Source organism: Candoia aspera, chromosome 4 (assembly GCF_035149785.1).
Source record: "Candoia aspera isolate rCanAsp1 chromosome 4, rCanAsp1.hap2, whole genome shotgun sequence".
Classification (NCBI taxonomy): Eukaryota; Metazoa; Chordata; class Lepidosauria; order Squamata; family Boidae; genus Candoia; species Candoia aspera.
The window spans coordinates 14,852,766-14,874,944 of NC_086156.1; the positions used below are offsets into that span (position 1 = coordinate 14,852,766).

The 22,179-nt window shown below is 38.9% G+C and overlaps 1 protein-coding gene across 8 annotated transcripts in view; it reads left to right on the forward strand.

The window, feature by feature from the left end:
• Positions 1-22,179, forward strand: part of PARD3 (par-3 family cell polarity regulator) — a 581,236-nt gene that overhangs the window by 322,574 nt on the left and 236,483 nt on the right. For all 8 annotated transcript variants that reach the window (XM_063303447.1, XM_063303448.1, XM_063303444.1 and 5 more), the window contains 2 exons: positions 12,334-12,459; positions 14,033-14,409. In XM_063303447.1, the coding sequence (XP_063159517.1) occupies positions 12,334-12,459; positions 14,033-14,409 (503 nt within the window). The remainder of the gene's footprint in view (positions 1-12,333; positions 12,460-14,032; positions 14,410-22,179) is intronic.

Below are 22,179 nucleotides of genomic sequence, written 5' to 3' on the forward strand. Positions count from 1 at the left end.
GACCCAGTATATCCTATATCCAATTTTTCTAAGGGTAGTTTATTTCTGTGATTGAAAAATGCACCTTTTCCAAAAGTGCATATTTTTACAACAAATTGAAAATACTTTTTGGTCAAATATCTTCAGTTATGGATCTTGGATATATTATCCTGTGATAGAATATGAGTTTTAAGGTTTGTTACCCAGCTCAGCTTGATTCTTATGGTGAATAGCCCATACAGTCTTTGCAATCTGCTGTCTTATCATCAATGGAACTCTATGTTTTGCTCCTCATGCTGCTATAAAGGCTATATAAATCAGGTTGTGACATTGTAGAAAGGGGAAAAAAATTCTTCTTCTCTGAAAGGGCCTTATAATCTCCTTATAGAGCAGACACTCTGATTGAGTTAAACACACATCTCAGTGACACTTTATTGACATTAGCATTGAAGTAAAAGAGTATTTTGCAAGATTTTTCTTAACCCCATTAAAAAAATAGCCACAGTAACAATAAAGCTTTGTGGGATAGGAGGTTAGGAATGAGAGAGAAGCTTTGTGTGTTATCCTTGCTCTGTTCATCAATTATTGGGACTATCCCAACTCTCTGAAGTATTGCAGTTGTCACAGTCAGACCAGTATTACAGGATAATGTACTGTATGCATTGTTGATATCTTTATCTTAGATATTAGGAAATAAAAAAGGATACTAAATGCATGGTTTTTGGTAATAATCAATATTGCCTTATCGGTAGGTGTCAGTTTGAATATTACTGTGCTAATCTGGGATATTCCATGATCCTTTGGAAGTGAAATTCTTCTTATCATTCTTACCATTCTACTGGTTTTGTTAAATACTGATAATGGGACAATAAGTTTTAGCAGATAAAGCACCAGGCTGCCCTTGTTTGAGCTTGAAAGCTAAGCAGGTTTGGGCCTGGTTAGTACTTGGATGAGAGACATTCTGGGAATATCAGGGTTTAGGTTAGACTGGGAAGTTTAAAAGCCAATTCCAAATTGCTTCTATATTGTTATCAAGAAAATATCATGGATTTGTCTTTATAGTCATTGGGGGCTAAGTTCAACTTGAAAGAGGCTTTACATTTAGGATATAATTTATTTCTTTGGAATATTGCTCCTTCTTAGCTTTCTTGCTGTAATCTTATATTTGTTCCTTCTTTCTACTAGTTATATTACAAAGTGCCTGATCACATTTTATACTCTTGCTGGCCAATATCATGCTGTTTTTTTCAAGCTACCATGACATAAGCATATACTTGTCACTTTAGTTGGATCAGTTGAAATAATGGACGTTTATCTAGATAAAAGGGAAATAGCTCAGTAGCTTGTTACATGATTTGGCCATTGGGCCATCAAAAATAGAACAGAAAAATGTCAACTGCAAAATAACAAAAAGGAGATGGAGAACCTTAAGTGAGATGTTGGCTTCATGGATTCCTCAGTTTAAAATCATTCCAGTTAGGAGAAAAAAGTAGATAGAAAAACAGGTACACTTAGACAAAATTTGTATGTCATTCCAGCTTCTTAATCTTGTGTGGCTGAAACCAATTCTGAAGATTCCATTCACTCCTCTAAATATTTTCATGTGACACATTTGTATGCATTTATGTATGTGGGTGTGTATGTTTCTTTATACTTGCTAGAAACCACAATCCCAAAAGACCAGAGCCAGGACATTCAAACAAAAAATAATAAATAGCTACTACTTAACATCAATTGTCTGTAAAATAAGTTACCCCATTTATAATATTGATTCACCTCCTGCATATACCAACCATTCTGTCTCACACATAGAAACCACTTTTTCAGCATACAAAGCAAACAATAGCAGCAACAGCAAACAAGCAGGATGGATATGGGTTAAAAAAAAAAAGAATGGGTGGGTAGACTGAGAAGAAAAAGGTAACATGACAGTTCAGAAAGGGTTAAACTGACCAGACCAGAAAATGTTCATCTTCAAAGTCATCTTCCAGTTTTGCAGCCCTTTGCACCTCCACCCATTTGCTTTCTTTCCAATGTAAGAAATTCTCCCCCATTAACAGTTTATTCTTTTGAGAGAGGTAAGTTTCTTCCTTTTGGTTAATACAGTAGTATTAGTAACCAGGGTACTGGCTATACATGAAGGTTGATTTCATAGAAGGTGATTTCACTGGCTCCTCTGAATGGTTCTTTCTTCAAGTAGGCAGCTGCTAGTCCTAAACTTTTAAACCAAGACATGCTACTGTGTTGCTACTTACCATAATCTGATGTTCACAGAATAAAGGAGCATTTTTTAAATCTATCATTTGTCCCTCCACAAAACACTCTCCTAACATTTCTATGTTCTCAAGTCATGCTTTGCTTTACCTCCTCCCTTTGTTTTTAGCTGATTGATGTGGGTAGCCTCTTAGAAGAGGGATACCACAGATAAGGGGAAGTGTTTCACTCTATAGCTCCTTGTCAGTTTGTTAGATATTAAGACAGATGGAGAATAGGGATAGTTGAAGAAAAATCTTAAAAGCCCATTAATAAATTCAGTGGCATACAGTCTATATGGGGTTTTCAGGACTGAACAGGGAAAACTGCAGCATACAAGTGAGCCAATTCAAAAGGTTATTTATTTGTAACATTTGCGAGATAGAAAACAGTTTTTCTGAGAGTTTGACTTCAATAGTTCTGTAAAGGGCACACAGCTAATGCAGATTAAAACAGATTTTCAGATTCCCCCTCCCTTATGGTGGTTTGCTATAAAAAGTCTGGAATACAGTAAAAGCAGTACTGTAAATCACTTTATGACTCCCTGCCATTCAAAGATTAATTAGTTCTCTGTCTATAAAGTGATGCTTCTGCTGAAGTCAATGTGTCTAAACTACATGTTGTTGTTATTGTCCATTGAGACAACCCTTATTCCTAGTGACGGGGACAAGTTCCTTCAGTTTTCTCGTCAATACATTTGGAAGTGGCTTTGGGGGTACCTTTGTCTTATGGTTGAGAGACAGTGATTGGCTCAGAGTCACTCAGCTGGCTTTTGTGCCTAAGGCAGGACTATAATTCGCAGCTTCCCAGCTTCAGTTCAAAGTGCTGCACAATCCTACTGTTTAGATTTGCATGTATAGGACAAATCAACTATTAATAGCCCCATTCGGCATACTGTAAACTTTGCATATAGAGGCAGTCGCTCAGAAATGAAATATTTCTAAACTATCACAACCAAACACAACACCGTGTTGGTCAATTCAGTGGAGTAAAAGTGGCCAAAGGATCAAGCTAAAATTACGTGCAAATCTTTTTTTAATGGCTTCCAAAGCAACGAGCTTGTGTAACATTTAGAGCAAATTCTGTTGCAGATTTGTGGATATAAGCCTAAGTATTAGAAGATATTAAAGATAAATGAAAATCTTGTGGTACTTAAGGCAGTGACGTATGGAAACAGTTGCTGCAGATAGAGAATTTATACATCGTCTACAGCCTGGCATTCACAAGCAGTTTGTGTAGTATGAGAATGTGGAAGAAAAAGACAAGTTGCATGTCCAGGTTCATAATGATTGGAAGAATATTGGAAGTTCCCGACACTCTGCTACTGAGCATTGATAGCACTGTTATAAATTCATGCTTCGCATAACAGTTTGATTCTTACTTTTTTTTTTTTTAAGAACCCTGAGTTGGAAATTAGTTAAGCATTTTAAAATAACTATCTGGAAGCAGACTGATAGAAGTGAATGCACATAATTTATAGTGGCATGGTGGTGATGGCCAATCATACAGTTGTTGGCTGCATGCCAGGCTTCAAGAAGTTCAGATGCCAGTGTATTGTTTAGAAAGAAGGAAAGGTTCTGTGCATATACAAACATACATTTATAGAGGAATCACTTTTCTTCCTCTATGAACACAGAATTCCCACAGTCACATTTGGGTGCATTATTGTATAGTTGTTTCTTAATCATGGCTTGTACTATAGTGATGGAATGTTTTATAAATGAACTGCGGTACGCTGAATGTTAAATCTTTTAGTATAGATGCTGCCCTTATTCTATTTAATACTTATGAGTTGAATATAGACCTAAGAGGTTCTCAGCCTCTTAGCAAAAGAGAGAGATGTCTAAGCTCATGAACAAAGCATTGTACAATCTTTTTTCAGTATAGTTTATTCATGACTAAGCTTATATGCTACAAATTGAATGTTTCTGACACAACGTGTTTCTTATAAGAAATGTGCAACTCTCAATACATTATGATGCTGCATTGTGAGAATTCATGGGCTCATGCTTGTGCAAAAGTTTATTTTATTTATTTTATTTTATTTTATTAATCAAATTTATCACCGCCCATCTCCCAAAAGAGACTATGGGCGGTTTACAATAAAACATAAATAAAAATATAAAACTGTAAAACACTATAATACATAATAAAATAAGTATAATAAAAACCTCGATGGCTGGAAGTTCTTTATGATTTGCAGACAGAGCAGGGTCCTTCTAAGAAACTAACCACCCCCAGAAATGGCTACTCTCTCTCCCGCCCCAGGCATAATTACAGAACCAGGTCTTTAGCTGTTTCCTAAAGTCCAGGAGGGAGGGAGCTAATCTCACTTCTGGGGGAAGGATATTCCAAAGGGTAGGGGCTATTGCAGAGAAGGCCCGCCTCCTGGACCCCACCAGATGGAATTCTCTTGCAGACGGGGTCCGTAGCATGTCCTCTCTACACGACTGGGTGGGATGGGTTGATGTGATGGGGAGGAGACGGTCCCTTAGGTAACCTGGACCCATGCCATCTGGGGCTTTAAAGGTGATAACCAACAACTTGAATTGGACCTGGAAGCATACTGGCAACCAATGCAGCTCGTGGAGCAAAGGGGTGACATGTGCTGATCTTGGGAAACCCAAGATCGCCCGCGCGGCTGCATTTTGCACCAGCTGTAGCTTCCGGATACTCTTCAAGGGTAGCCCCATGTAGAATGCATTGCAGTAGTCTATATGGGAGATAACCAGGGCATGAGTGACCGTTCGAAGGGCCTCTCGCTCCAGGAAGGGGCGTAACTGGCGCACAACACGAAGTTGCACAAAGGCCCTCCTAGCCACGGCTGCCACCTGCTCTTCGAGCAGGAGCTGTGAGTCCAGGAGGACCCCCAAGACATGCACCGGGTCTGTCTGGGGCAGTGCAACCCCATCCAGAACTAAAGATGACAATTTCCCAGAAATCGAGGAGCCATTAATCCACAGCCACGCCATCTTCCCCGGGTTCAGCCGCAACCTGTTGTCCCCCATCCAGGCCCCCACAGCCCCCAGGCACTCGGAAAGGGTGGTCACAGCATGACTTACTTCACCTGGGGTGGAGATGTATAATCTCTGCATCATCTGCATATTGATGATATCTCACCCCGTAGTGATGGATGATCTCGCCCAGTGGTTTCATGTAGATGTTAAAAAGGAGCTGAGAGAGTACCAAACCCTGCGGCACCCCACAAAGGAGGGGCCACGGGCCGGATCTCTTGCTCCCTATCAACACCGACAGGGACTGACCCTGGAGGAAGGAGGTGAACCAGCGCAGAACCACACCGCCCGCCCCCAACTCCCTAAGTCGGTCCAGAAGGATACCATGGTCAATGGTATCGAAAGCCGCTGAGAGGTCAAGAAGAGCAAGAATGGATGCACTGCCTCCATCTTGCTCCCGCCAGAGGTCATCCATAACTGCGACCAATGCCATTTCTGTCCCATAACCAGGCCTGAAACCTGACTGAAAGGGGTCTAGATTTCATCCAGAATCCTCTGGAGCCGCAAAGCCACCACTTTCTCAACCACCTTCCCCAAAAAGGGGAGGTGGGAGACCGGGCAAAAATTGTCCAGTATAGTAGGGTCCAGCGATGGTTTCTTGAGGAGGGGGCGCACCAGCGTTTCCTTAAAGGCTGCTGGAACACCCTCTCTCTCAAGGATGTGTCTACCATCGCCTTGACCCAGCCACATGTCACCTCTTGCGCTGCTTTCACCAGCCAGGAGGGGCATGGGTCAAATTGGCATGTGGTAGCATTTACAGTCCAAAGGATCCTGTCCACTTCCTCGGGTTCAACAGGATCAAACTGATCCCAGATAACCTGGTAAGTAACCTGTGTATCTCCTCCGACTCTGCTCAAGCTTGGAGTCCAACTTGGTCCGTATCTGAGTTATTTTATCCTGCAGGTGCCCCCAAAATTCCTCCGCACGGCCCTGTAGATGGATTTCTGACTCCCCTTTCCCTAAAAGGGATCGGGTAATCTTAAACAGGGCCACCGGGCGGCATTCCGCAGACTCAGTAAGAGCGGAGAAGTACTGGCACTTCGCCACTCTTACCGCCACAAGGTAGGCCTTAATCGCGGCTCTAGCTTGTGTTCAGTCAGGTTCGATTTTTGTCTTCCTCCAGCATCGCTCTAGGTGTCTCATAACCCTCTTCAAAACTCTCAGCTCCTCTGTAAACCAAGGGGAGTGCCGAGTTTTGGTGGGCAAGAGAGGCCACGCAGGTGCGATCCTGTCCGTGGCTCCAGCCACCTCCCTATTCCAGGCAGCAGCCAGGGCCTCCGCTGGACTGTGCAGGAGAGACTCGGGTATAACCCCCAGCTCCCTCTGAAACCCAGCCGGGTCCATCAGTCGCTGGGGGTGGACCAATCTAATGGGTCCTGCCTCCCTGTGGAGGGGGGCGGCACGAGAGAATCTCAAGGTCACCAGGGCATGATCTGACCATGACAAAGGGGAAAGATGTAATTCTCCCCTCAGATCATCTTGCCACTGCTCCGACAGGAAAACCAGGTCCAGGGTGAGGCCACTGTCTTTAGTCGGGTCCTGAATAATCTGGAACAGGCCCATGGCTGCCATGGTAGCCATGAACTCCCGGGCTGCTTCCGAGGCCCATCCCAGGGAAAGCAGATTGAAGTCCCCCAACACCATAAGCCTGGGGAACTCCACTGCCGAGCCTGAGATGGCCTCCAGCAGCTCAGGCAGGGAGGTTGCTATGCAGCAGGGAGGCTGGTACAGTAGCAACTCTCACAACTGTTCTCAGGAACCCAGCTTGAAGAACAGGGTCTCAAACCTAGCCACTTGTGGAACAGAACCTCTGACAGCCATCCCTCCTCCCCTGCCCTGAGGTCTTGGCTGATGTCAGACTCGAAACCCAGCCGGGCATATCTCTGAAAGAGCAACACCTCCTTCCATGCCCAGCCAGGTTTCAGTAATACACACCAGGTATGCCCCCTCTTCTGAGATCAAGTCGCATATGAGGGGGGCCTTGTTGTTTATTGACCTGGCATTACAGAGCAGCAGCTGAAAGTCAGGACAACCACAAGTCTGCTGTCCAGGACCCGGGTTTGAGCAGAGAGGGCCGGAACATGCCACAGGTAACAAGCACCGGGGGCATCTTCCTCTATGATGACCCACCCTCTGGCTCCTGTCATATCATCCCGTACCCATCACCACCTCAATCACCTGCCCCGCCCTACAACCCCCGGGATCTCGAGGTCCATTAGCCCTCACTCCTAGACTCCTAAGATCACTGGTTAAGGGTAGGGACCCCTCCATTCATTCATACAACCACACTTCAACTCAATCACTGGGCGATGGTGCCCCCCCCCCAGTGCACCAGCTCATGCTCTCGGCACTAGTAGACCCCAACCACCGCCCACACTCACACACTGTGGCCCCCCTCGGCTTCTCTCACTAGTCAGCAGGGGGGCTACCCAACCACTACTCCTCACCTCTTGCCTCTCACTCAAGAAGGTGAGTGTTCTCACATTACCCATCCAAACCTGGGCGCCCTCTCACGTCTCTCACATCTGAGGGGACCCACCATTCACCATTTAGGGATCCCTAATAGCCTAATTGTATCCTGGGACGGTTAGGAAGGGATGGTCAGTGAATTCGCTATAGTCTCTATCTCGATGTTCTCAAGACTGCCAAGTTAACATCATTATAGTACTAATGCATTTTCTTTCTTCACTTTCCTTGGTGCTTTGAGTCCAATTCGTTTCATTTATAAAACTCAGCATGATATTTAATAAAATATACAAATTATATATTACAGCATTTTATATCAGCCTATATTGGAATAATTTATAATGATTGGGGAGGTTCAATATATATTGTAATAAGTGAAGGAAAGCCAAGGGATTTGACTTGTAGCTTTCAGGAAGCCCTTTTCACAGGAATCTTATCTACTAGCACTCAAACATATTGCTATGGAAACAAATTACACCCTGGTTCTGTCTGGGGTAGTGTAACCCCATCCAGAACTAACGATGGAACATCACTGGACCTGGGGGCCCTAAAACTCAAAGCCACTCACTCTTGCTACAGTTGTGTAGAACCCTGTTCTTCCCCATTCAGACCCCTACAGCCTCCAGATCCTGGGCAGGACCTCCATGGAATCACTTGGGTGACCTGAGGCAGAGATCACTGTATAACTGAGTATCATCTGTATACTGATCATACCTCAGTTCATGCTATTGAATAATTTCATCAGGCAGTTTCATGTAGGTACTAAAAAGCATGTTATCAACACAAGCCCTTAAGCAAGTTGTAGTCTTTATCATTCCTGTCGTTTGATTACAGTATATAATAAAAGAATCTGCTGTCATTAAACAATATTTGGAAGTTAACTTAATGTGTGCGGAAGTTAACTTAATAAAGGAAAGTTCAGTTGAATATAGTTCAGTTATCATCTTAGCTCTTGATCCTTGTGGCTGAAGTTAGGCTGGTTTCAAATGTTTTCAACTTTGTCTTTGGTGGAGCTGTTTTTTATTTAAACATATTATTCTCTGCTTTAATGCATGGGACCAGTATACACATTTCACAGCCTTTCTGGAGGAAGATGAAAACCTGCAAAAATAGATTTTCTCTACAGAAAAAGAGGCGTGTGTATGTATTTACTGAAAACCTTTACGTCATAAGAGTACAGTATAAACCACAGCAATGAAAAAATGAAAAACCAAGAATCGCAATGTCACAGTGGAAACCCCAGCCCTTTATACTAGCATCCTGACATTGGATGCAAGTACATAAATCCCATGGTTTACACAGTGATGTCACAGTGCATGTATTAACATTTGCCCTGTGCCCTCCACCCCAACAAATGCCTGGATTCTAAGTAGTCAAATAGATTTTCTTGTAGATTTGTCATAACTTTCTGGAGATGACTTTAACACCTTGAAAATTTGACAGGAAGGAAGTTAACTTGCAAGTATGTCAATGAAACACAACAGTTTTAAAATACTCTTAAGTTTATGGTTATGCGTATTATTCATGTGCTTCCGAAAAGTTCAGAGATTAATTTTCTCATCAATGCATTTTCGCTAGCTTTATTAGTTTAATTGTATAAATAAAATAAACTCTGTCGCATATGCTAACATTCATCTTCTATATTTAAACTGTAATCAGTGATAAACCTGGAAATAATCAGCTAATGTATTATTGATGTCTCAAATTGCTTGCATTAATATGCATCTTTGCTTTGAAAAGAAGAATGACCCCAACTGCCACCCAGTTGTATGAAGAAAGTAATGTATCCTAACAAAAACAGACAGTGTTAATGCCTCAGTCTATAAGGAAGATTATCCTACATATATTAAAATGTAGTTAGCCCTCTTTACCATGCATGTGCTGAAACAGTTGTCTCTCTGACTAAAACTGAGCATAATTGAAGTAATGTAGCTATAATGACACAGTTCACCTTAAAAATTAATTAGGTATACTAATTTATTTTAAAATAACCCCCCCCCCCCGAAATAAAGTTAGTTTTTCATGCGGAGAAGGGTAATTTTTTAAAAAGAGCAACAAAACTTTAAATCAATTCAGATTCTTTCTGCCTTACATCCTGTGTTCTTTCTCTTCTTGCAGTTGGGGTCATTGATGCAACTTACTTGTAAAACTCTCCCGAATTTATATTCTAATAAGTACTAATTAAACAATACCTGGCCCCTGGCCTATATGCACCAAGAGTAAAATTCTTTGAACTTATTTGCTATGTTTATATAACATAATTAACCAGCCAGTTAAATACCTAGAAACTCAATTTGAACAACATGCTGCTTTGCTGCTTTTAACTTTTGCTTAGTGGCTTTGTCTTTTGATTTGTTCATGATTCAGGGCACCATGCAAACCCTAAAAAGTGGGTTAATTCAGCAACCATGTTAGAATTTTTTTCCCCCTGAGTATATTAGCATAGGACTGCATTGCATGTTTGCTACAATTTGGCCATATTGAAACCAGTGTGAAATTAAACATTCCTTAGAAGTTTAATTTTAATAGGAACTAAGAGCATTTAATTTTGTCTGACTCCAATCTAATATTTTTAAATGAATAAATCTGTATTTGGTAAATGTGGTGTAAAGTCTCTAAAATTATTAAATAATGGAGCTTGGAGGGTACAGAAATCTAATTTAAGAGTAGGAAGAGTTAATATACTGTGTAATTTTTCTTGGCAGGGTCATAGACACGTTTTTCTATCCTGCTATCCTGGATACTTGCTTCAGTGCAACTCCTAAAATTGCTGGGGAGTTTGGGAGTTGTAGGCACAACACATCTGGAAGATGTTAGGTTCAGGAGATCTGATTTCTCTGGCAAAAACATTTCCCCATCTTTCTGCATTTGTTTGTTTGTTTGTTTAAAAAAAAGAAATGTATCTGAAATATAAATCATAGAATTGGAAGGGATCACTTAAATCTGACTCTCCGCTCAGTGGCTCTGTTAATTAAAGCATCTGTATCTTTTGGGTGTTTGCCCTTTGCTTGAACACATCAAATGAATGGATACTCTCCATCTCTCTCAGTAATTTAATTAAGAATTAAAGTCAGTAATGTTAAAAAAGTAACTGTTGTCAAACCACTTTCATTTTTATTTATTTATTTATTTAGGCAACTTGTATGGCCACCCAACTCACAGATTTTAACTTTGGGCAGCTGACAGGATTAAAAACATTAAATAAAATAACTGATAAACATAGAAACCACAAAAAACATGACACAATGTAGTATCTCCTAACATCCAACCAGAATCTGCCTTCCGGTAACTTAGATCATAATTCCACCTCTTGCACTCTTTAATACCATCAGGTACTTGAAAAGTACTGTCATATCCCATCACCACACATGCACACATACATACAAACATTTTGGTCACCTTTTTTTCAAGCCTAAGCATATCTCAAGAAAGGTCTGTCCTCATAATTTTCACTCTCCTGTTCATTGCCACCTTGACATCATTTCACTTTCTCTGAATCCTTCTTAAAGTGTGATGAGTTCTCCAGAATCGGGCACAGTAGTCAAAATGGATCTGACCACTGTAGAATATAGTAGAATGCTTACTTTCTATAATTGGAAGGTTCAGTGCAGTTTGTGCAACTTAGCAGTGCATTTCTCTTTTTAGAATAACCACATCATGCTGCTGACTTTTTTTCCAGTTAAGTTTCTTTTCCTAACTACTGTTGACAAGCCAGGTATTCTCCATCCTTTGCCTATACTTCTGAGTTTTGTTTTTTTATTGTCTTTATCTGTGCTTATTCTATTAAATGTAATAATTTTTTTCTTAGTTTGCTATCCTAACATTCCAAGTCTTCTACAGTATTAGCTGCCCCATACAGTTTTATAATTTGCTAAACATTTTCTTCCCTGGCCTTGGATCAAACTGTACGACACTTAATTGCCACCTCATGATTTTAAAACCAAACTTAGATCTGGTCCATACTGATTAGCTCACTGTCATGGAGTCATTTATTGGACTCTTTGCTGAATTTAGGAATTTAGGATATATCATATTCAAAACATTCTTATAATTGAGAAAAAATTGTCTAAGTTAAAAAAAAAGTTTTCAGGGTGTTTACAGATTGATTGCTTTATGATCTGCTCTATAAACTTTCCAGTATTGTAGTCAAACTGATTGGTTTATAGTTTCTGAGTTCTCCCTTTTCCCCTTGCTGAAAATAGGATAGCTGGTACATCCTCCATTCTTCAGAATTTCTCAGTAATCTAGGCATCTCTTCTGATATGAAAAATACTTTGTATTTTCATGAAATGAAAAATACTTTGTAGCCCATAATTTAATGCATAGAAGCCATAGAAATGATTAGTGATCGTACATAGTGCCTATGCATTCTTTCACACATGCTCCAAATCATTTCAGTGGGCTTTGTGCTGACAAACTTTCTTGCACTCATAATGTAAAATGTCTACTGTACAGTTAATTTATGGTAATCACTTTGAACTTTGAACTTTGATCTGAGACTGCTGATTTTAAGGGACAATGGAAGCATTTCAAAATTAGGATGGATTTTATGCTTTTTGGTAAAATGTAAATGCACCTTGGAAGCAGTACCTGTGTAATAATAGTTTAAATTATGTTCCAGAACTTTAGGACTATTAGTAAAGAGACTGGAGAAAGGTGGTAAGGCGGAACAGGAGAACCTCTTTCATGAAAATGACTGTATTGTCAGAATTAATGATGGGGACCTTCGAAATAGAAGATTTGAGCAGTAAGTGCATTATATATATTTGTGTGTGTGTGTGTGCTTTTCCTGACCTTGAACCTCAAGGTAGAAGCAATTTATAAAAGGCATGACAATTTTAAACAACTTATCACCTAAATAATTGCTGTAAAAGGGAAGGTGTTTGGAGATAATTACAGTGATTTTTAATTCCTTTGTCTACTAAGCTCGATATATATGTTGAGCTTAGCTTTCACTTTCACTGGACATTACTGGCTTCGTTTTCACTGGACCATTTCACTCCGGTCTTTCCCCCATGATGGTTGTTATCTTCAGTGAATCTACTTGTTTGTAGGAGAAGGAAAGCATTGTGTTGGTTATAGAAATCATTATGTTTACTTGTTAAAGAAAATATGCAATTTTGTATTCAAAATATACTTGTGCATACAAGTGCCATAATCAGTAAGATTATAGATATTTGCATAGAAGAGCATTGGGACTTGACAGGAGCAAACATTTTCTCCTTTACCCTGGTGAAATAAGTTACAGTTTGCATGAATATTTTAATGAAAATAAATGTAAAGGGAAGAAAAAATGCGTAGGTTATATCACCTGAGCATTTAATAATTCATACATACTTTTAGAAGAACAAACAATGCTAGAGTTGTTTTTGTGGGATTATATTATTTTGAAAAGCAATCTAAATAATTATCTTTCTTATACTAGGCAGACATAAAAGCTACCTCCACCCCAACAGCTTTTCTGTGTTCTAGAATTTTTCCAAATATAGGGCATATGTTTTATAAAATGGAGAAGTCTGGCTTGCATCCAAAATCACTTATGAGGGCTGTCTTGTGGATTGTTGTGCAAACTAGTGAAATGTGTTGCATAACAAGGATTGTGCTATTGTATAACAACAGTAAGTAAACATACAGACTTAAAGTCAATGCTCTTGAGTGGATCTTGGGGTCACTGTTCTACATACTATTTTCCCATTAGATCAGAACCACAATATTCTCGAAGGAAAAACAAAACATTTAATCTGAACTCGATGTACCAGGCTTATTCAAATAATAAATTCTGGTCAGCATTGCATCAAAATCAGGTCACTAAATAGAACTGATTCAAAAAGAAGCTTTTATATAATAGAAAATCATCTTATATAGATTTTGATTGTAAGTAAACTGAAAATACTAGCTATACAATTTAATACATTATTTTGAAACATGCTAGAGGGAAATCATGTAGGGTAATTCCATATGTTTGTTGATTAACAGTATTTTGTATTAAATATGAGAAGAATGAGAAGAATTGGCAAAATTGCAGTTTTATGATATTTTAAACATTAAAATCAGGACCTCAAGAATTATAATACAGTTATTTTACTAGTAGAAACAGGAAAACTTAAAAAAAAACATTTTGCCCTAAGAAGAATATAGTCAAGAAACAAAGGCATTTTTAAACACATCATTCCAAGAAAATATCCTTTTCAGTTTACAGTTCAGTTAGAACAATATGTCTGTCATTTCATAATGCCTAATTAACATCAGTAATTATGCTTGTAATATCTTCTAGTCTGCCAGTCTTAATTTGTTAATTTTCCATTCATTTTAAAACCTAGAGCACAGCATATGTTCCGTCAAGCCATGCGTACACCCATTATTTGGTTCCATGTGGTTCCTGCTGCAAAAAAAGAACAGTATGAACAGCTATCACAAAGTGAGAAGAATGCTTACTATTCCAGTCGCTTTAGCCCTGATTCCCAGTATCATGACAGTAAGAGTATCAACCACTCTGGACTTCACACTTTGCAGAGAATACCCCGAGTGAGCAATCAAGCGGATCAGTTGGACTCTTACTCACAACTACCTCATAATGTGAATTCAGGAAAACCACCATTGAGTCTGGCATCAACACCACAGAAAGTTCATACCGCTTTGAACTCTGGCTATAATACCAAAAGGATAGGGAAGCGTCTTAATATACAGTTAAGGAAAGGTAAGTTTATTGTTTCTGTATTTACATTTATGGGACAGATACAGGTATATATTGATGGAGATAATGTTAGGTGCTAGAATCTCCCAATATAGGAAAGTTGAAAATGTCAATAACCAACTGCTGCTCTCTAGCCCTAAGCAAGAGAATCTCAAAGCAAGAGTTCCTTTCAACTTGGGAAGGGCAGGAGAAATAGGCACTGAGTTTAAGTTAGGAGGATATGAGAAGAGATTGCAACTTCCTCTGTCTTAGGTAGTCAACTGTTTGGAATGGTTTTTGCCTTGGCATATTAATCATGATTTCTTACTAGCTATACTGTATTGAAAGTCTGGAACATTTCAGCCAAGTTCAAGTGCCATTCTTACATTAACAAGACATCTTTGCTTGGATCATGTCAAGAGGGCTCTTATTATGTGATAATTATGAACTACGTTATTTTCTTTCTTTTATTGTGCTCTGTTTTCTATGAACTGCGTGTGAGCAAGCAGATTGCTTTTTTCTATTTACTTAATGTTAAGCTCAACAAACTTGAATGACATAAGGTTGAGTTGATACTTTTTTTCTGCTATTGATGTGTCATATCAAGGCCATCAATTTAAGAAGATATGCTTGTTGGTGGGGACACAGTATTCCTAACTGAATGAAAGACCCTGTGGTTACAATTATAAATTCAGTCACTGCAGAGATTTACCAGTTTTTCAACTGTAATGGAATGGATAAGGAGAAAGTCAATTAAAACACTGCAGGGACATTATGCAGTGATAGCAGGGACATTGTGCATATATTTAAGCGTCTTTCATGATCTGGAATCCATATATGATTTGATATGTTAACATATATGTCTATTATGCATTATGATTCCAACTGAGGATCTTTTTTCTGGTGCCTGTTTTCTGAAGTTAGATGGGTGGCAAGTGTTTGCAACTGAACATCATCTTGAGAGATGCTCAGTACTTGCCTTTGTAACTTTTTACTTCCATTCAGTTATATTTCTTATATTTCTTTCTTTTATTTATTACATTTTCACCAAAGTTTTCTTGTAAGAGCCTGAAAATATCATTCATGGTCAATTCTGATTTCAGTCAATTTAATTTTACTAAACTTTAATTGGCAACAGTCTAATACAGAATCATCTACACGTAGCCTCATTGAAGTTCATACTTTAAATTCAAGAGCTGTAATGTCAATTTATATATTGCATTTAGCTCTGCTGAAGATTCCTATAATGGGAGTCCCTTCAAATTCTGTATCTGGTACTACGTCTGAAGGAACTGTTAATTCACCCATTCATTCAGTTCATTCATTCCTTCAATTTATACACTGCCAGACTCCCAATGATTCTGGGCCATTGCAGCTATTTAAAACAGGCCTGTGCAACATATGACCTGTGGACTGTGTGCAGCCCATCAAGCAACTTTATGCGGCCCGCTGGCATTTTTAAAAAAGTCAATATATGCACCACTGCTGCCCTGAAAGATGTGCTGCTGACTGCCTCCAATGCGTCCAGCTGCTGCTACTTGCTAGCTACTAAACAGTTGGTTGGCGTGCCAGGTATTCCTTAGTGGCCCACAGGGATTTTTAATTTATTAATGTGCCCGTTTCCTTTCTACGTTGCACAGGCCTGATTTAGGACATAGTTGCAGTGTTGTATATTATACAATATAGTAATCAGAATGTGATGCAAACAAATACTTTCACTCTTTATAGCAACTGGTCCCCCTCCAACAGAGTTAAAGTTCACCATGGATAGAAATATGCCTCGTGCCATAGTTCTCATTTGATTAGGTAGAAAAATGTGCATGTGATACAACAAATGAAGCAGAGTGCTTAAGTACACCCCCAAGTACTTTATTACAAATACGAGCAGAAGGGGGATGTTGATTGTCTTTGATTGTTTTTAATGAAGGATATTATAATAAGGCAGGCTTTAAGGAAGCCTAACAAACATGCTTTTTTCCTTCCAGCCGGCAGGCAGCAGTTATTTTGCCAGTTACCATCATTAGATTAAAATTTCCGTGTGTGTGTGTGTGTAATGTTATATCCATCCAACCATTCATCCACCCATCCACACATGCACACACACACACAGAATTGTCATCATCATATAATTTGTTCCATATTTAGCTACTCCATTTGGAATAATGATTTAGAATGTACAGATTGCCCCTGCTAAGGTATAAATGGAGGCGACTAAGAGAAGAACCATCCTCATTAAAACTGTTCTTTTGCAAGCTGTATGAGTTGTATTGTCTAAAATGACAAAATGGGATACTCCTACAGTAATTGTACTTGCTTCCGTTATAATTTCTTAATATTTATTGCCGTTTTGGCATTTTCAGATAACCTGATCTTTCATAGGAATTAGTTATTTAATAAAGTCAGAAGAGAAGGTCAGTAATATGCTTCTGTCAATGGAGAATGTTTGTTGGCTTTTTCTAAATGAAAATTGATATCTATTTATCTTTTGTTAAAGGTCGGGGCTTGAACGTCTAGCATACAGATTTTAGCAGTTATTGGTGATGTTCTAATATGACTGGGATTTTGCAGTTCTGCCAATCTTTGTAGCTCATATAAACTGAGGTTAAATTTCTTGCAGACACTTCTATGAGTGCAACGCCTTCTCAATATACTACAGTGTTGACCATAGAGATCTAAAACATCACTTACGAAGTGGATTGAGACTGATCTTAAAATGGTTTTGCATCAGTCATTCTGATTGGCATTGTAACCATTGATTGTAACATAAAAGACAGTATGGAAGAGAGCAAGCACTGCTGGGGAAGGTGAAGTAGCATGGAGGACAATGCATATGGGAGCAGAAAGTGTGCGTTTGGCCACATTTGATTCTTCAAAATTGCTAGAAGTTTGGAAATATATTTATATATTATTTATTACTATTTATTTTATTCATTAAATTGATTATAGCCGCCCATTTCAGCAGATTTGTACTGTGTCCCTTGCTAATCATCTGCCTGCCTGCTGTTTGCATATTTAAAACTTAGTATACAAGAAAACTAGAATTCTAGAAAGAAGAATTAGTTTCACATCTCAGTCCCATAAGGGATTATCTTTATTACTCTTACCCTCTTCCCATAAAGCACATGACAGCTTTAAAAACTGCAGTGCTGGGATTAGTGGTGAAAATAAGTAGCCATAATGCTGTAGTATTTAAGCATGGTCAAAATACTCCATCTTTCCAGTTAAAGGGCCACGTCTGATTGCATACCTAGAGGACATGTCCTTTGATAGACATTGTACAGAATGGCCCATACTCTGTCAACAATTTCAGCAAATACTTGGTGTAATTATTTTGATTGCTCATGCAGCTGCAGAACTTTCATTTTCAGTTGACCAGTTCAAGGTTCTAACTGGTCATTTCCAGACATAATTATTGTGATTGCCTGCAATCCCATGCAATTCCAGAATGTGGGTCTCCAGTATAAAAGGATTTGAAAAGCACAGCATCTTAGTAGTTTTGCAAAGGGTGTAATTAAGCAAAACTTTAACTTGATCCATGTGATATTGCAAAACTTCCCTGAATAATGGTTTGCATATAATGGACTTCTAATGAAACTCAGTAAACAATGTCATTTATGTTTGATGAACAATTCACTAAAATCAGTGTGGGACTGTACCTTATTGGGAAAAACAGCAAGGATACAAGTAGGCCTGTAATCAGCTTATCTTCATTGCTCTATTTTTGTCTGACATTCCTATAGTTTTTCTTTCCTTTTTGTTGTGTCTCATGCATTATAGAGCTTTTATTTCACAGTTGAAAAACTGCAAGCTTGTGGATGAGAATAGAAAAATTGGATCCTTAATTTGAGAAATTGGATCCTTAATTTTTCTGCAGGGTCCCCATTATAACAGAAAACACAATCTGAGCCTTCGAAACCTTGGAATACAGACTGTAGGGACCTCTAAAAGTTGTTCCAAATTGTAATTTTAAATGTGACAGAAAGAGGAAATTATTAAATACATGACTGAAGAGCACTGATATTTCCATGACATAATCATGGAAATTAAATAAATATTTAATTTCCATGATGTGTCAATGAAATAAAATAGAATTTAGTTTTAATATCCTGGCTCAATCCACTACTTTGTGGAAGGCAGTCCCAAGACTGTCACTCAAAGGCAACTGCAGCTCTTGAGCAAGAATATGTTGCATACCCAGACACTATAAGCTGACAGTTAGAAGCTTGTGTCATTGTGGCTAATCTTCCCTTATACACACAAACAATCCCCAGATTTATTTGTGCTGCCTGTGGGTCCTGTTGGAATTTGAGAAAAACTTCTAATGTGCTAGCTCACTGGGTTATTTTGCTTAAGCGGTATTCCAGAATAGTTTTCTTCAAGAAAAAGAATAGAAGGTAATGATTTCAATTGCTGTTGTTACACTGATTAAATTACATGATGATGAAGATGATGATGATGATGGGTAGTCCTCATTTAGTGACCACAATTGTGAAACTGCAACTATGTATGCCTTACTTCAGCTTTCCTTTGCTTTACAGACCTGTAAAGGCAGTAAATGTGAGGATTGGTCACAAAGTTACTTTTTCATCACCATTGTAATTTCGGACAGTCACTAAATAAGGCAAGCGCTAAATGAGGACTACCTGCATTATTATTTTAAGCAAATTGGATTGTAAGACAGGTGTTCAGTGTGAAAACTGATCCTAATAACAAATACGTTGCCCATTTCTGCTCCTGGTACTGCTTTTTTAAAAAAAAATATTGAAAGTTTTAATAATAATAATAATAATAATAATAATAATAATAAAAGAGAATGCAGACTAAACTCAGAGAAAAAAGTAAAGAAAAAAGAGTAAAAGGTATACAGGAAAAAAGAAAAGAAAAAGAAACAAAGAAGTAGCTTCTGATCTTCATCACAAGTACAAACTCAATAATTCATCACCCCCATAATGTTACATACAAGTATCTCTTCTTCCTGTAACCCATCCCTTACCCAATTGCAAATCCATACATCATTAACATTTCAGTCCTAGTCTGTAAAGGGACCCCAGATTTATACAAACATGTCTTATTTTAACCTTGATCAAACAAACCAACTTTGTACTTTTTCATTTTGCTTTTATCGATCTTAATCTTTAATTCATTCAGATGCTGTCACAGGATTTGATATTCAGTTTTTCTTTTTCCCATCTCAAAGATTTCTTCAAAGTTTTAACCAACATCTTTTGTAAATCCAGTAAAAGTGCTTATTCAGGTCAAGCGGTATGGGGATACCAAGTTATCTTGTCTGCCTCCTGAAGAATCTGTATAACGACCAAGTAGCAACAGTAAGAACAGACCACGGAACAACGGACTGGTTTAAGATTGGGAAAGGAGTACGGCAGGGTTGTATACTCTCACCCTACCTATTCAACTTGTACGCAGAACACATCATGCAACATGCTGGGCTTGAGGAATCCAAGGCTGGAGTTAAAATTGCTGGAAGAAACATTAACAATCTCAGATATGCAGATGATACCACTTTGATGGCTGAAAGCAAAGAGGAACTGAGGAGCCTTATGATGAAGGTGAAAGAAGAAAGTGCAAAAGCTGGCTTGCAGCTAAACCTCAAAAAAACCAAGATTATGGCAACCAGCTTGATCGATAACTGGCAAATAGAGGGAGAAAATGTAGAAGCAGTGAAAGACTTTGTATTTCTAGGTGCGAAGATTACTGCAGATGCTGACTGCAGTCAGGAAATCAGAAGACGCTTAATCCTTGGGAGAAGAGCAATGACAAATCTCGATAAAATAGTTAAGACCAGAGACATCACACTGACAACAAAGGTCCGCATAATTAAAGCAATGGTGTTCCCTGTAGTAAGATATGGCTGCGAGAGCTGGACCATAAGGAAGGCTGAGAGAAGGAAGATCGATGCTTTTGAACTGTGGTGTTGGAGGAAAATTCTGAGAGTGCCTTGGACTGCCAGAAGATCAAACCAGTCCATCCTCCAGGAAATAAAGCCAGACTGCTCACTTGAGGGAATGATATTAAAGGCAAAACTGAAATACTTTGGCCACACAATGAGAAGACAGGACACCCTGGAGAAGATGCTGATGCTAGGGAGAGTGGAGGGCAAAAGGAAGAGGGGCCGACCGAGGGCAAGGTGGATGGATGATATTCTAGAGGTGACGGACTCGTCCCTGGGGGAGCTGGGGGTGTTGACGACCGACAGGAAGCTCTGGCGTGGGCTGGTCCATGAAGTCACGAAGAGTCGGAAGCGACTGAATGAATAAACAACAACAACAACAAAATTTCTGCAAATTATTTATGTTCTGATATTTCTGTATCAGGCAAAATTTTTTCATCTCTTTATCTTGTAGATCTTCCAAGATACTGTCTTTCAATTTAGTAATTTCTTCTTTGATATATTATGGACATAATCTATTCATAGAAGCATGCATCACTGCTGAGAAGGAAGTTGCTATTTTTTGACCCCATTCTTTAAAAATCTTTCAAATGTCATAGCATTTTCTGTCATTTTGCAAGTTCTAATGCTGACCAAAGACAAGAGGCAGGCTTTACACCCTTTTTTCCCTTTTCCCTTTCTGCTTGGAATCTTTAGTCCCCTCTAGTATTCAATTTCTGAAATCATAAAGTCTCAAATTTCATTTTGACTTTATTGTTGTTGTTCAGCCATTAAGTCGTGTCTGACTCTCTGTGACCCTGTGGACCATAGCACGCCAGGCCTTCCTGTCCTCCACTGTCTCTTGGAGTTTGCTCAAATTCATGTTCATTGCATTGGTGATGCCATCTGACCATCTCATCCTCTGCCATCCCCTTCTCCTTTTGCCTTCAGTCTTTCCTAGCATCAGGGTCTTTTCCAGTGAGTTCTGTTTGACTTAGGATAAACTAAACAAATTGGTTCTCATGAAGGTGTTCTTTATTTATGTAATTATTTCCAAAATCTTATAGCAAAAGTCCTCGTATTCCATTATTCCAAGTTTGTCTGGTCCCTTAATTGGTTTATAACTTTCTTGAGGCAGATTCTTATTTAGCTTTTTGCCATTTATTTCTAATTCTTTAAGTTCTTAAGCTTATAGCTAATTTTTTTATTATTCAGGAACAAAGGTAAACTCACCAGTTGGCTTTTCAAACTTGTCATTTTGAAGATTTCTAATACCTTTTAAGGTAGGTGAACAGGTAATTTCAGAAAGTGGTTGGAAAGTGAGTTAGCTAACTCGTTGTCCTTTAAAAGGCTCCATCACAGCTGAACGCATGATGGTTTCCTTCATCTCTTGGTGCTCAAACCCACAGGAAACTGCTGTCCTGCAGTCTCCTCGTGAGGAGCAGCCATCCAGAGCACAGGTGGGCGATCTCCTATCCTCACCTTATCCAGAGAGGTTCCATGGGACTGGTCTACTTGTCAGTCCTTCAGTCTTAGATGTGGTCATTGTCTCTGCTCATTTGGAGACATCTTGCTATTTCTCACCTGGAAACCTGAGCCTAGTACTGCTTAATAGAGATGCTGTGGCCACCATGAGATATTTAAAATCCAGATCCCATCATTTAGCTATATTCCTAATAATTAGTTATTGTCTCAGTATTTCATCATGCTCTAGGACAGTAATAGTTAAAATCAAAGCCCACCAGATGTTGCTAGATTCCAACAACTCAAATAGCCAACTGTAATCCAGAAACATCTTGAAAGCCACAATTCCTTACTCCTACTTAAGTATATATCCCAAACAAACCCCCAAAGCAAGCCTATTTGCATAGGGGCAACCTTGGTTCTTAGTGAAAATGTGAACATAT